The sequence below is a fragment of the Amaranthus tricolor genome, chromosome 4 (assembly GCF_026212465.1).
Source record: "Amaranthus tricolor cultivar Red isolate AtriRed21 chromosome 4, ASM2621246v1, whole genome shotgun sequence".
NCBI lineage: Eukaryota > Viridiplantae > Streptophyta > Magnoliopsida > Caryophyllales > Amaranthaceae > Amaranthus > Amaranthus tricolor.
The window spans coordinates 30,549,140-30,565,683 of record NC_080050.1 but is presented as its reverse complement, the minus strand read 5'-3'; the positions used below and the strand labels follow the sequence as shown (position 1 = coordinate 30,565,683).

General features: G+C 32.4%; 3 protein-coding genes across 3 annotated transcripts; 1 reads left to right on the top strand and 2 right to left on the bottom strand.

Moving 5' to 3' along the window:
- Positions 1 to 2,234: 2,234 nt before the first annotated feature.
- LOC130809907 (basic blue protein-like) lies at positions 2,235 to 5,099 on the top strand. The gene is made up of 2 exons (XM_057675763.1): positions 2,235 to 2,553; positions 4,723 to 5,099. The coding sequence occupies exons 1-2, from the start codon at positions 2,373 to 2,375 to the stop codon at positions 4,920 to 4,922; spliced, it is 381 nt and encodes a 126-aa protein (XP_057531746.1). The 5' UTR covers positions 2,235 to 2,372; the 3' UTR covers positions 4,923 to 5,099.
- Positions 5,100 to 5,627: 528 nt separating this feature from the next.
- Positions 5,628 to 10,911, bottom strand: LOC130809906 (C-type lectin receptor-like tyrosine-protein kinase At1g52310). The gene is made up of 5 exons (XM_057675762.1): positions 10,470 to 10,911; positions 10,318 to 10,363; positions 8,057 to 8,458; positions 7,023 to 7,590; positions 5,628 to 6,491 (listed from the first exon to the last, which is right to left on the bottom strand). Exons 1-5 carry the CDS (start codon positions 10,530 to 10,532, stop codon positions 5,963 to 5,965), a joined length of 1,608 nt encoding a protein of 535 aa, XP_057531745.1. The 5' UTR covers positions 10,533 to 10,911; the 3' UTR covers positions 5,628 to 5,962.
- A 913-nt stretch (positions 10,912 to 11,824) lies between these two features.
- On the bottom strand, positions 11,825 to 15,843 carry LOC130809905 (zinc finger protein GAI-ASSOCIATED FACTOR 1-like). The gene is made up of 3 exons (XM_057675761.1): positions 15,524 to 15,843; positions 13,911 to 14,420; positions 11,825 to 13,080 (listed from the first exon to the last, which is right to left on the bottom strand). Exons 1-3 carry the CDS (start codon positions 15,651 to 15,653, stop codon positions 12,248 to 12,250), a joined length of 1,473 nt encoding a protein of 490 aa, XP_057531744.1. The 5' UTR covers positions 15,654 to 15,843; the 3' UTR covers positions 11,825 to 12,247.
- Positions 15,844 to 16,544: the final 701 nt, after the last annotated feature.

Here is a 16,544-nt window from a genome sequence, read left to right as displayed (position 1 = left end):
TGAATAATCTTATTTTTTTTAAATTTTTTAGATTGTTCGTCACATAACCTATGGGCCACACACCAAATGAGCATATATGCAATATTGGGCGACCAAAGTAAAGTATGATCCATAGCTTAGAAAGTGGCTAACATAGGATTTGGGTTGTCCAAATAACCTATGACCCATGGGCCACAACATTTGTAGTGACATATGTCGATATTGGGCAAGAAAATAAAGTGTGACCTATAGCATAGAAAGTGGCTTCCATAAGTTTTGGGTTGTCAATCATTTAATCTATGGGTGAGAATATTTATTGTAGCCTATGTTTGTGTTGGGGTGATAATTTTTTTTGTAATGCCTACGTTCATTTTTTGTTGACGATCAAAACTTTTTTTTTTCTTGATGCTCAAAACTCTCATTATGTCACTATTCAATTTTCTTTTAGATTGAAATTATTTTTTACGTAGTAATTTTTTTCCTGAACGGTATTTGAAAAATTATTTTCTCTTTTGATGTAAGCTTGAAATTATTTTGTTTGGGGATTTTTTTGGCATATGCTTCTAACTATAAATAAAAGTATGAGCTCAAGTGTTACTAAATACTAATACATAAGCAGAAATCAAGATTAAGTAAGGTTTTATTAAATTCGTCTTCATGTCTAGTTTAGTAATATACTAATATGAACTTTTATATATAGCTTTTAGTCTTGGATAATATAAGATAATTAAAGTAAAAATTGAGAATTTAAAACATACAAGTTAAAATTGTTCAAATATTTTTTTATAGAGAAATACTAATTTTTAACTTTTTGACTAAATAAAGGAGACTAAAACACTTAGTGATCTATGCTCCATCCAAAAGAAAATGCCAAACACCTCTTTATATAAATCATGAAGGTGTCTTTTGTTAGAAAATGGAAACATTGAAAACTTTCCAACTAATGCAGGAAAATTTCCTTCATGCCATACATAATTAAATAAATAATTAAATTAGTATGAAAAAAGTTCCCTTTTCAAAAAATACAAGTCTACTTGGCAATATTTAATTTAGGTTAAAGGAAATCTTGTCAATTTTTTATTTTTAAAACATTACTATATATGCATGCTAACACTAAGTAATTATCTTATTTAAATTTGTAAGGGCACTTTAGAAAAGACTTGTATAGGTAGAAATATAAGGCAATGGTAGTGGTAGTGTTAGGTAAGAATGGATGCTTAATGAGAAGGACTTTTTTTTTTTTTTAATTCCACCTAAATTAACTTTTGCACTATTTATTATTTTATGGTATTTCACATATTTTGATTGTTATAAAACAAAAAACATAATTATGTGAGATCTTGTTTCGTATGTCTTATCACATGCATATTTTTATAATATTAATTTTTTATAATATTTAAAGATTTATAACTCTGACTATAAATAATCCGATAAACCATTAAATTGCGAAAAAAATATTTGGACGAGGAATTATAAGATAGTGTAACAACTAACAACCCTATACACATTTTAAAAGGAAAATGAGAAGGAAAAGGAAAAGTATTTTATAGTGAAGGTGCCCCTATGTCCCATTCATGATCTTTAAATTGTTAATGGAGTTGGTAGAGTTTACTCGTTTTAGTTCGAGACCACCCACAAAAGAGTTACACTCCCCATTTGCACATGCACTAAAGTCTCATGCCCACAAAAGAAGGGGCTATATGCCCAAAATTATAAATAACAAATCAATATTTTAATAATTGTTAATTTTTAAGTTAAAATTAAAAAATTAATTATTGTAACTTTTTTTTGTTTTTTAGTCTATTTTTTCTCAAATAAACAACTAACAATTAATTTTTATTCCCTTTTTTCCAAAAAATTTTCCACGCTTTCCGTTTTAGTATAGCCCACCAAATTTATCTTATTTTTATTTTTGAGCAGAACTCACATTTCTTTAATTCTCATCCACATATTAAACTTACTTTTCCATCTCATTCATACATATCTCCTACTTTTTCATAAAATACTACTTTATCCATTTATCTTAATTTTTTCACATGCCACTAGCACAATTTTATTGGGATCGGAAAAGTCACCAAAATCCCTTTTAACAACTACTAGCTAACTTATTTAGGAGTAGCTCATTTACCAGCTAACAAACAAAAACTAATATTACCAACAACTCAAACAAATCAACTGAATCAATTACAATTAACCGTTAAATAACCATTTGTCAAACAGACACTTTTCTAAGTGACTTCCACTTAGTCTCTTCTTTGAGAGCCTTTAATAGTGAGTTCATTGCCTCTATAAATAGTAGAAGTAGAATACTTTTTCACTTGTAACTTGTAAGTGCCACTCCTTAAGAAAGAAAGTACTACTCTTTAAAAATTGAAGTAGTTTGATAGAAAAAAATGGGTCAGGGAAGTGGCAGTGCAAGGCTAGGTTTGGCCATTGGGGTTACCATTTTAAGCCTATTTGCACTTACCAACCCTATTTTGGCTGCAACTTACACTGTTGGAGGAGCTGGGGGTTGGACCTTTAATGTCAACAATTGGCCTAATGGCAAGTCCTTCAAACCTGGTGATGTTTTAGGTCTGTTTTCACCTTTTCTATCTTTTGTTAATGAAAAATTGATATTAATAATCTAATCTTTCATCTATTCACTGTAAATAATCTCATTTTTGGATTATCTTTTAATTATTTAACATTTGTCTAATAGTTTTTAATTAGCTTCGTAATAAAATATGCTAATAGCAAACTATAAAGGATTTATTAGAAAATAAAAGGTATACTAACAACAAATTAAGGACAAAGATTGAATTATTTAAAAATAATTCAAAAAGGTGAAAAGTTGAATTATTGATTATCCAACTTAATACACTTCTTATCATCCCAAATTAGAGAAGATAATCAAAAGTAAAATGCTTAAAATGCCTTTATTATCATAATTGTGGTAAATTTGTTTTATTTTCACTAAATAATTTTAAATTTAATTCTTAGTCAACCCTCTTAGCTTGTCAACCTACCTTTTAAACAAAAATATATAGCAAATTCAAATAGGTATTATTTAAAAAATTGTGACAATTTTGTTCCAATATCATTTGTTATATAACTTATATGAAGTTGTATGTATAATTGCTTGGTTTTAATCTAAACGAGAATAACAATTTTAAAAATTATTGTAACATGCTACTACTTTTTGCATTTTATAGACAATTAGTTTTAATTATTAATTAAAAATATGTTTATTCCATTCAAATTATTATTAAATAATAATATTATTTTATATCCGATACAAATACAATATGCGGTTTCTTGACATTTACATGTTGAACAATTGTCCCTCCGGAAGAGTTATAAGAGATTATCCTTATCCCAAAATATAAAGAAATTGCATTTAAGTGAATTTAAAAAGCATAAAATCCACTATATAGATAGTGGAAAGTCATGGACCAGTGGTGCTACCTACTAAGCTACATCATGCTTTTTATATGAAATTAGGTTTGATAAGTAAATTTTTTATTGCTATTTTGGTTATGCTGGTTTTTATAGTTCGTTAAACAGTTAAAAAAATATTTAGTAAATAACTTTTACGTCAATTAAAAACTTGATTTTTAAGTTAGCTAAACTAAAACCTATTAAGAGTGATTTGTTCATTAATGTTTGGTTTTTTACCTATTTTTTCTAATAAAATAAACAACGAACAACCAGCAAATAATTTTCAATAAACACATTTATATTCGAACATAAGATGGAAGTTACAGAGATGCGTATACTGAGGTGAATGTGTGGACACACATTGATGGATCGAATTTGGAACCAAGAGTTTAGGGACAAACTAAGGGTAGCCCTTATATCTGGAAAAATGCGCGAAAATAGATTGAGGTGGTTTGGTCATGTGCAGAGAAAGACTTTCGACGCCCCTGTGAGGAGGGTAGAAAGCATTATAGTAGAGGGTAAGAGGAGTCGAGGAAGACTCAGGAGAAGTTGGGGTGAGCAAATAAGACTTAACTTACATGAGTTAAACCTCTCTGCGAATATGACTAGGTATAGGAGCAGTTGGAGACGCCATATCCATGTCTTAAATTACTAATGTCCTCTTAGTTTACCTTTTAGTGTCTTTAACCTCTTGCTTTTATCGTTTACGTTCTATTAGTTCTTTGTTTTCTTTTGTAGTGGTTCTACTTTTATTTTTATAGGCCTTTAAGTTATCTATCACGTGTAATCACGTCTCTTTATCTTCCTCGAGCCGGGGGACTCCTTTGGCCGTGCTCTTCTTTATGGGTATGAGTTGCCCCCGTCTTTCCCTCCCCAGACCCTGGCCTTAGTTTACTATGAGCGGGATATATTGGATAGAATGAAGATGATGATGACATTTATAACAAATTGTTTAAACAATTGACTTATCAGCTAATAAATCAAGTCAAGCTCATCAAACCAACTGACACTTCAAGCCTTCAACAAACAACTCAAGCCAACAACCACTTGTCAAACAGACCAATTAAGTAACATATTTGATCTAAAGGTAAGGTTTGTGTGATGGTGTCTCTCAAACAAAAAAGTAGTCTATTAAAAACATCTTAAAATGCTTCATGAAAATCGAGTTTTGTCTCAATTGGAGCATGTATTATTTTTTTCTAAATAAGATCTGAAGTTTCATTCTAGCTACCCTCTCCCCTTCTTTCTTAAAAAGAGTTTTTTCCTTTTTAAAAAAAAAAAAAAATTTCATTAGTATGTAAAAAATGAAGTTGTTTTATGCAGCATTCAATTATGATAAGACAGTACACAATGTGGTAGCAGTTAGTAAGAGAGGTTATGATAGCTGCAATTCACCCAAAGGAGCTAAAACTTACCAAACTGGAAAGGACAGAATCAAGTTGAACAAAGGTGCTAATTACTTCATCTGCACTATTCCTACCCATTGCCAATCTGGAATGAAGATTTCTATTAATGCTGCTTAATTACTTCTTTTTAATTAATTAATGCTTCTAATTATTTTAATTAGCGCGATAAACTATCTTTATTAATGTTAAGCTAGCCAGTAGCTTGTAAAACTCATTATGTATCCTTAAGTACTACCAAGGATTTGGTTCAACTACCTTATGAATCATGATCCATGTTTCGATTTTGCTTCGTTCTCCAGTTGTCTTTACGGTTTTCTTTGTTTTACGCTGAAATTTATAAGTTTTAGAATCATGGGTTAATTGGTGATTCAGGGCTTAACGTTTCATTCTTGAGATAAAAGTTCGATTCCCACCACCTACATAAATGGTTATACATAAATGGTTAATTGTCTATTTCTCCTTTCCTGTAGTCGTAGAAATTCTCTGGTCAATCTTGAGGCCCGAATCAAATATCTTAAATATGGAAAAGCACAAAAAGATTGATTAAATATTTTATTATTAAATTAAATTATTTTTATGAGCATTTATACATGATAAATCACTAACAATAGTGTGTAGTTTCAAACTCTAATATGTTGTTCTCCTTATGTTGGGGCTTTGCCTAGGGGCGAAGCTATAAAAATTCATTATCTCTCTTTATCTCATCCATAGATTGCTCAACAACGCTTTCTAGTTATCGTATCGATTGATAAACCGAAATAGATATTGTAGCAATAGCTTTTGGCAAGAAGATATCAATGGCAAAATAGAAGACATTGAGTTAATCAAGAAAGAATGCCCATCTTTAATAAGTATACTAGACTACAAGTAATAGTTAAATACACCTATTAAACCCAAAATACATTCACCACCAGTACTTTTGATTTCTTCCTTTCGATCTACAACGACAAAGTATTTCATAGTCGCAAATTTATGCAGGAGGCTCCAACATTTCCCACGTTTTAGTCCTTTTTTATGGTTTTCTTACAGAAAGATCAATTCCCCCCTCTCCTCGCATGTAGGGGATTATCCTTGCCCCGGAATCAAAAATTAAAAAACTCTGAATACACAATGAACACATTTTTAGGAAGGGGGTTTTAGTTCGGTTAGAAGCAAACTTACTCTACAATAGGGGCAGACGGAAGCAATTGTTGTAGCTGATGGACGACATGAGACATTCGGGGGCGCATTGAAGGAACATGTTGAGTACAAGAATACACAAGGTCAACAACTTTCTGAATCGCGCCTACCTCTGGGATGTCGGAGGCTGAGTTAGATATGACAGGATCTAGTAGCTCTGGATAACGGTGTGACTGTACAAGGGGTGTGGCCCACTCAAATATGCTCTGCCAACCAACCGAATCCACGGCCTGGGCAGGTCGACGCCCGCTGACAATCTCGAGTAGCAAGACTCCAAAGCTATAGACGTCACTTTTTGTTGTTAGCTCGTTTCTGTAAACGAACTCTGGGGCTAGGTATCCGTGAGTTCCGCCAGCCATTACAGTCCTCTCTTGCATGACTTCCCATGGCAAAAACTTTGAGAGACCAACTCCCATCAGATGTGCCCCAAATTCTTCATCGAGAAGTACATTGCTTGCACGAATGTCCCGATGCACAACTTGTGGCTTGACCTTATCATGTAAAAACCTATGAATGGAGAAACAAGCGCTCTCAGTTTTACAGATTTACAGAGAAAAAATAATACAAACGGTAAAATTCAGAAGATGTATTCGGAATCAAATCTACAAACAAGTAAATATTGTTTAAGCACTAGCAACATCAACAACATGCCATAAATAAGAAGCCTAAATGATTTAATGAGCAAATTGCAAACAACATGAACAACTTCACATATGAGATGAGATTCCGAAGCATAATTGAGCGAGCTAAACAAATCTCCTTGACACATAAACCCAATCCCAGTACCATATTAAGGAACTTGCATTAAAATATTTGTAGTCAAAACAAAACTAATTAGCAGAAAAAACGTCAGGGTCAATCGGAAACAACCTCTTTATGATCACTAACAAGGGTAAGGTTGCGTACATCTGACCCCCAAACTTCGCCTAGGCGGGAGCCACTTATTGGCATTGTGCTAATGGAATGGAATGTCAAAAAAAAACTATTATTCAAAAACCAGTAAGAATAATGGCAAAAGCAAACGGAATATGAACTTACGCGATTCCTTGTGCAAGGGTTGTGGCAATTTTTATCCGCATCGTCCAATTTAAGCATCTACCTCCCCTTGGAACATGGTACAGCCATCTATCAAGCGGGCCATTCACTATGAATTCATAGACGATATAACGATCACCATGATTATAGCAGCATCCTTTCACAGCCACCAGACTTGGGTGATGAAGCCTTGCAACTCTCCCAACTTCGGAATAAAACTCTTTTTTCCTTTGATATTTGGACCTTTTCAACCTCTTGATTGCTACCTTGGAACCATCGGCTAAAATGCCACTATATGTACCTCCGGTTTTGGATTCTCCAGGAAGACAGTTACCCTCACTAAATTTCTTTGAAATCGACTTTAGCTCCTCGATTGTGAAGACCTTCCAGGATGGAGGAACTAAAGATGATGCCACTAGATTCGATTGTCTACGGGACCTACGTTTTTTACTTCGTCTACATACAAGCAACAAAACCACAACAGCTAAGGTAGAACTGAGAATAATCCCACTAACGACTGCCAGGATGATTATATATATGTTGTGGCACTGTCCTCCATGGCATTTTCGCCCTACAAAAAAAGACGCGTTTATTTCAACAATAAATTGAAATATATTCGAGTCTTATATAGCACATCAAGGTTGCTTAGTTTACACGAGCACAAGACAATACAAAATAGATTTCAAATGCCAAACCAATATACTTTTTTGAAAAAAGATAGCCCCAACAATCCTAAAGTAATGAATGCTGCTAAAATGAAAGTTAACCAAGCATTGGCAGAAGGTATCTCAAGTCATGGGAAGGAATGTGGAAATATATTTAGAAAAATGCTTTTTAGCCTTTAAAATTATAGTAGAATTTATTTCAATTGAGAATCCCTGTCAAATAAATGCCTAATTTTGAGAATACTTTGTTGTCTAGTTTTAGCCTTCAGTTTGTGACAATTCGGCTTAAGCACATATTCAAATACCAATGACCAGAAGAACCGATTTCAGAACAAGAAAAGAGAAAATAGACGAGCAAAAATCAATTCATACCAATATCAGCCATGCATACGAATGCATGAGAATTATTGCATGCGACAGCATTGATGGCAACTCCGGTGGACAGTAATGAACATGAATCACTTCTGTTGTTGCATGGCACATTGTCACACTGCACTTTAGGAAAAAAGGAATCATTGTGCTGAGATTCATTATCTGACCACGTCCAACCCTGTGCAGCTGTAGAGTTTGCTCGTCCTCCAATCCAGCAGCCACTACGATTAATTCTGCATAGATCTTGAACAAATTTCAACTCTTTAACCGATGACAGAGAGGCTAAATGTCCTCCATGATCCTTACAGTAAGCCTCTGATTCATCCCAAGACTTCGAATCAGGCTCATACTTGTAGCATCTTGTATTGTTTTCATTGACAATCCAATCAGACTGACAATGTCCTGCATGACAAAGCGAAAATGGACGGCAGAAAAATCAATGACAAAAACTAAAGGTACTTAAAAATTTAGGCCAGTGTTTAGAAGGAAAGCTTATTGAGAAACCAATGATCATGACATAGCCAATTATTCTCAAATTAGATGGTGTCACGGTGAGACCATCTCTATTAGACTTGTATTAGATTCAAGAGAAAATTGGGCATTTGAAAGGAAAAGACATTGTTCAATTTATGAAAGTCACATGTTGGCTCATACATTTTGGATTAATGATCTTGATTGGCTCATGATAGCACAGAAGGTTAATTTATTCAAAAACTCTCAAATTAGACGGTTTCATGGTGAGACCATCTCTATTCGATTGGCCCAGTGTATACTTACTGTCTTAAAGTGATGACTTACAGTTTTAAAGTGATAACTTTTTATACTCTTGGAGTGATCACTTATAACTTTATAATGATCACTTACAATCTTGAAGTGATCAATTAAAGAAATGAACTAATTATATGGGTTTGTCTCATATAAGACTTGTCGTAATTTATTAAGCATTTAAAGCACAAATATTCACCAGCTAGTAACCATTAAAATTCAAACCTACCATGTTTAGTAGAAGGAGGTGATGGGAAGCATCGTGCAACTTATTCGTTCTGAAATCTAGTGAAATCCTAGGAAACATCTCCTTTATATAGAAAAGTCTTCCATAGAACAAGAAAAAGATAATTTATATTCTAACTCTCCAAAATTCTATTTCTATCACATAATTGTGATATTATCTTTTAGTAAAAGGTATTTGACACTACCATTTACATGTTTTGGTGTCTATATGCCTCCTCAAGACTTGTTGTGAACATGTTACATACTATGCAACTTAGTCTCGGATTTAAGTAGAACAAAAGCAAATTTTGACAAGCCCCATTAAATATATGAACTTTGAGCCTTCAAAAGTAAACATTGTTGAACAATAATTGTCCTACCGTGCGTGCCAATTGATTAACCATAGAAACCTCAAACCTACAATATATGGTAGTAAGGAGGTATTAGTGTTTCTTGTGGTTATTCCATATTAAACCTATTGAAAACCTATAATCAATCCCCTCTATACAAAGGAGAAAATCGGCTTAGAAAGTAAATATAGTAAAATTATATCCTAATTCTCTAATATTTTATCACATAGTTGTTCTATTATCCCTAATAAAAGATAAATTTGTCACCACCATACATACTTTTAGTATCTACAATTCTACACATACTAGTTTTTGGACAAAAATAGAAGTTAGCCAGCTGAAACTACTCTCCTCAAGATTCAAATCCCTTGCATAACTGATTTGGATAGAAGGAAATGAATGGAAAGGAAGAGTGGAATGACGAGATGGGTTTTCTCGGTAGCAAATAATGAGGGAAGGAAAGGGAACGGAGATTGAAATGCACAGGTGATATCTTATATATATTGTGAGAAACATAGCTCCAACGACGGAGAAATTTGGTAGGAAAACTCATTAATCTTGCCTCCCCCCCTCTCTTCCCTTTAAGCTCTTTCTTTCTTAGGTTTTCTTTCTTGTTAAGGATTGAAACCATCTGCCCCCACTTAATTTTGGACTTTTTGAAATTCTCCATCAAAAGAGCTTCAAACTTTTTGAAATTTGTTCTTATAAAATAGACTAATTACCCAGTAAAACCTTCCTAATTACTTGATTTATCAGTGCTCCAAATATAGAGAAAGTTCTTGAAAAATCAAAAACTATCTGTAATTGATGAACTTGCAAGATTTTTTAAGCTAAAAATTGTGGCACACAATCAATCCTATGTAAGTGAAAATCTACAAAATAAGAAATTCATGTATTCTAATTGCTATGCAAGAAAAATACCTGCTTTATTTGAAGCAACCAAACTCCGACCATGAAAAGCTAAAACCTAAACAACAAATAACAAAATTAGAAACATTACATATGAATTATTCAAAAAGGGTTTCCCCCCAAAACATTCGATAGTTAGAAAAATGAAAACCCCATTTCAATACCAGTTGAGAACTTGAAGAACATGCTAGAAGAAATAAGAGCAGTGACATAAAATTCAATTCCATTCCATTAAAGCACAGCCACAAGGAAACTATAAATAGAGATAATTACTACCCAGAAAATTTAAGGATGAACAATTTTGTTGATGTCTGAAAAGAATTTGCTTTGTTGATATCAAAAAGTTGTAATTTGGTGCTGAAAAATAAAGATTTGGAGGGTGAAGAGGGTTTTGAAGGATCAGCCACGAGTCAGGAGACAGTCTTGTATGACTTCCTTAAATGCTCCACTGTGAAATTTGGTGTCTTGACTGGGTAGTTGGAATTACTCCATAATTCTTCTTAGCTTTTTCTCTCTAGTAATATCTTCAAGTCAAAAAGCTCTATTTCTTCATTGGTTAAACCAAAAAATTTTATGTAATAAATTAGAATTAAAAATCAAAATTATATTCTTAAAATTCAATGATAATTCAATGGAGTTAAAAGTCTATCTTCTTCCAAAGGATGTTACTTTGCTAGAATTTAAAATGTATAATATTTCGTCATTCAATGACATGATCGGGTTTGAGAATGTAAAAATAGAGACATGACGGATATTTTATTTGTTCAAAAGGAATGAAATTCGTTGAAGTGAGAGAAAGAGATATCCATATTTAACATTATATAAAAGATATTTTTGCTATTAAAAAAACAAAGAAAAATGATTACAAACTAATAAGGGTATAATTGTCATTTCTCATGCATTTAAAATTTATTCTTCGATTTAACTCATTTTGTATCATTCGCTCAAAATACTATTGGGTAGTATTCTCGTAATAATCTAAAAGTATGGTTTTTACTACAAAAATTTGCTTTAAATTGGCTGTGACCTAATACTTATACGATATTAAGTAAACATTAAACATATTTTCCAATACTTCAAAATCAAGCGACAATTTTTACGCCATTGAAATTCGCATAAGTGCTTAAATCAGGAATAATATTCTTCCTAAAATTGAAATTCATCCCAAAATCTATGCAAGATCAACAACCAAAGAACAAAAAATTTCATAAAAGCGAAACCGTTAAATCTAAAAATTAGACTCCCGTCTAGCTGGATGGAATTTTAGGTCAGATTTACGCAACCTGACCTTATTATACATTTGTTAGTGATAGTAAAGATTTTGTTTCTCACTGATCCTTGATAGTAAACATCATTTGTAACTTCATATATATAAAAGTTGCATATAAATTAATAAGTCATTTTACTATCATCTATTATGATCAAAAACCAAAGGATTATAAATCTTTAGGGCTACCAGATTGACGTACGTAGTTGTGTAAAACAAAATAATAGAAATGTAAATCAATCCCTTCACAAATTTGTTCTAAAAAATTTGCCAAATATATTAATCAGTATTCAACCTAGCAAAGACACTGCACACTAGCTGGTTTCTATTATTCAAGTACATGCTACTGCTATTGTATTCTACTCCTTCACATCCCTATTGTTATCTAAAATATGAACAAAAACTTGTTCAACTACAAAATAAATTACAAGAAATGAATTTCCAAAAATAAAAATAAACATCTAGGGACTACAATGAAGTTCATCTACTACTAGTTTTACACACTTTCAACTAAGCAAAGTCCCATAAACAAGGTGAATCTAAGATAATAGTATAGGGAGAGCTGAACACCCACCTCTATATGTGTGCTGAACCAGATTGGTGAACATTCTTCTGTTTTATATGCTACACAATTCAACATCAATAAGATAGTTATCAAATGACTCGGGTTATGACCTAGGTAGGCCCATACCCAGATTCCCCCCGAACAGAGTCGTCGGCTGTTTTCTGAGCATCCCAAGAGACCTTAACAATCGACTCATTTCCCGACTCACATGTTGCTCCAGCAACATCAACTGTGCTACCAATAGAAGCAAGATAAGCATGTGCAGCACCTGAAGAGTTCCCTAACCCAAGAAAATCTAGGGTTGTGGGTGTCGACCCAAAATACGTTGATGGATCGCTCATCATAGGCCCTGACTCATCGAAACTTCGACTAGACGGGAGACTAAGTCCAATTCTATCAGGAACTGTGCCCTGATTCTCCAACTTGACAATACTGTTTTCTGTGTTCTGGTCCTGAGAGATCAAATCAAAGCCACAAAACTGAGATGAACCTGAAGTAGTGGCAGCACCCATCTGAGTAGCCTTCTGCAGAAGTGCAGTGGCAGACATAACAGGCTGCTGGGGTAGCACAGCCGAGTAGCTATCATGGTCTTGCAGTAGAGATGCAGGGGTTGGAAACTGGTAGAGCGGAGAGAGGGTGAGGACTGGTAGTGGTTCGATTGGGTAAGTCGAAAGATTGTTCGAGTTTGATGAGGTTTCAATAGGGTAAGTCGAAAGATTGTTCGAGTTTGATGAGGTTGTTAAAAGATCGGAAAATGAGGAAGCCGGGTTATGGGAAATTGATGGTGTGAAACCCGACAAGGGTGCGAACATGCTAGTGTGAAAACCAGTCTTGTCGTAGTTGTTATCGTTGTGATCAATGTCTTTGTAATTGCTGATAGAACTTGTGCTACAAGTAGCAGAACTTGTGGTGCTCTTTACCACAACTTCATTCTCTTGCATTTCTGTAAAATTGAAGGATTTAGATTAATTGTTTACAAGATTCAAGTACCAAAAACCAAAGACAAATATGTCAAATGAATCGATTTATAAATAAAATGTTCATCAACCACTAAATTCCCACCTAGACAAAAACAACTTCAAATATAAGCAATAAACATCGACAAAAGTAACTAATTCAAAAGACAAGGTAAAAGGTGTCCTCAATCTCATGTTCTATGGTTTTCAACATAGTCCTATCATCCTGTCACGTTGGCTTTTGATACAATATCAAGAAACCAACTCAACCAAAAGTAAAAGCTTTTAGTTTTAAGCTCCGAGATATGTTATAAAACAAATAATAAAATAACCTGAGGCTTCAATTATGAGTTTAACCTTTTGATTGAGTTGATTGCTTGACATAGAACAAAACCGAGAATCACACGTGGACCTTTACATCACCTTACCTAAGAGATTCAATTCTCAATTTTTATTTCTCATCCTCTACAAAAATCCCTAACAGATTCAAAACCAAAAATCCTAACTTTTAGTTGAAGCTCCAAGATACGTTCTATAACACATAATAACACAACATAATCCGAGGCTTCAATTATAAGTTTTTAAGTTTCTAGTTCTAGTTGAGTTGATTCCTTGACATTAATAACAAAACCGCAAATCATGAGCCAACCTTCTGATTGAAGATTATCTGTACACCACCTTACCTAAAAGATTCAATCCTCATTCTCATCATCTACAGAAAAATTCCAACAAATTCAGTTCTCATTTGTCACCATCTACAGAAAGAAAAACGATCTAAATATCCCGACATAAAAAAACTAAAACAAAAATGACTTACCACAAGGCTGAGGAGATGACCCCACAAGAGATGGAACGGTCCCAATTGGTAGATCACTCTCTTTAGCCAAAGCATCACAAAAAGCCCTATGTGTAACAAAACTATCCCTCCTAGAGAAAACAGTCCCACAATCACACATATACTCACGACTACCACAAACCTTAACATGAGCCTTCCAATCAGATTGAACACCATATTTTTTACTACAACGTTCACATTTCCATTTCTTATCCCCATGTTTTCTACAAAAATGTTTCTTAATTCCCGTAAGATCACCTAAAGCTCGAGTCGGGTTATGGTGCAAACAAGTTGGTTCTGGACATACGTAGACGCGTTTTTTGACGGGTTTTGTAGGAGATCTTTGTCTTAACTTCCATGGTAGATTATGTCCTCTTCTATGAAGTTGGAGATTTTGGTCTCTTTGGAAGCCTTTACTGCAGATTTCACATATGAATCTGTTTGTTGCTAGGAGTGTTGTTGGTGATAGTGCTATTACCTCTGCTTCTGGATCTTGATGATCAACAACAATAATTCAAACAAACAAAATACAGTATATGTTAAAGAGTTCGTCAAACAAAATAAATCGGATTAGTTGTTACATTTCTTATTTTCACACAATTTTATGAACATCGATATTATAAATAGTTGGGTATAATTAAAAATTATAAAAAGTTGATGGGTCTGTTTGGAAAATGGTTGTTAGGGGTGGCTGTTGGCCGACACAGTTGACTTGTTTGATTAGATGAGAGTATTGATTGATAAGTTAGTTGTTTAAGCCAACTATTAAGAGGATGTTTGAATAAATTATTTGTTTGCTGTTGGCCAACTTATTAGAGAAAATATAGACTACAAGCCGAGGAAAAAAACTCTTTTTCAACTAGCTTATTTATCAAATATTTAATTTTTTGCTGTTTGACTAACTAAAAAATAAAAAATCAACTAAAATGTTAATTAAAAAGCTAATTACAAAACAAAGATGAAATAAACCAGATGATAATTGACTATCTTTATCTTTCAATTATAGAAAAATATAATATATTAATTTTTTATAATTTTTGTTCTTCTTAAATTCAATATATATGATCAAAATAATAAATTGAATTAGATAAAGAATCAAATATCACAACTATGATATAATAGAGGAACTATTAGAAACCAACTTAAGCAAAAAAAATTTTTTAAAAACTTAATTAAAAAATTTAAATTGATAGTTAAAAGCTCATAATATATTATATACTCTATTACACATATTAAAAAAACATAAAATAAAATAAGATTAGAAAACAAATTAACAGATTTTAACAATAACGTAAAGTTCAACCATTGTTCCATCAATCTAAGCTTTTATTAGATAAGATTTGGATTTATATTCTCAATTTGCTCATTTATTATAATTTTAAAAATAAAATTTATAATTTAAAATGATTAACTTATTCTCAAATAAAACCTAATTTAGTTCCATGATATGATAACCCAAAAAGTTATTAATTATTATACACTAGAAATATATAATAGTGGAGTAATAAACTTATACAATTATTGATTAATAGAGTATATAACATATATTTTAATGCGAACAATTTTATGTTATATATTCTATCAGTAATACACACCTGGCATACCGGGTTGATTTCGCCTCCGTTTTGAAGGAGGTTGAAGTTGTTGATCATTTTGATGTTCTTCAACTCGTTGATCAGTATTATAAGCTGCTGACAATGAATTATCTAACTCTAATTGTGCCATTAATTATCAATATTTGCTTCTAATTATTGTACTAATTAACTAATCTATTCTTCCTTAAAATATACGATATTTTCCCTTAAATAGATGAGATTATATTGTTTGTGAAATTCTCATACTCTACCTTAGCTTAGCTCAACTTGTATCTGCTGGTGTATGTAAATATTGTGTCCCTTCTTACACATTATCACACTTTTCTTTTATGTCTATTTTTTTTTTTTACTTTTGCTATAATTTCTTTTTATGGATATGTTCTCATCATCACTTTTTTTTATTCTTATTTACACATTGTCATTTTTTTCGTACAGGTATTCAAAATAAACTCGATTATTTAAAAAACTACCTAACCTTATACTCGAACCTGATTTGACCTAACTTTAAAAAAGTGATTTACAATTATGTAAAAAATAATATGAACACAAAATTCGATTTCAAATTGCACCGAAATACCTAACTCGAAATCAATCCAATAACCTGAATAAACACGTCTATTATTTTAAATCATAAGCATAATTTAAACGATCTCACTGCTAATTTTTGTGCAATATACAATTATGATAATATGTTAGAAACGAAGGGAGTAAATGCAAGAGACGACGTGCCGACTTAGAGTTACACTTAAAATAGGTTATAATAAATGAAATAGTATGTTTAAGGGATAAAGAATATATATATGAAGCGGCTACTCAATTGATATAATTACTTAACTATGGTTAGATGAAGAGGGGTGGAGTAGAGTTAAGAAGTTGAGTTAGAACATTTGTTTGTGGTAGAACTAGAATTTTTATTATAGAGTTTTTAAAATTTACTGATAATTAGACTGAGAAAATTCATTATATTCACTATATAAATTTACCAAGTCCAATATGAATTATTGTTCTCTATTTATTTTAA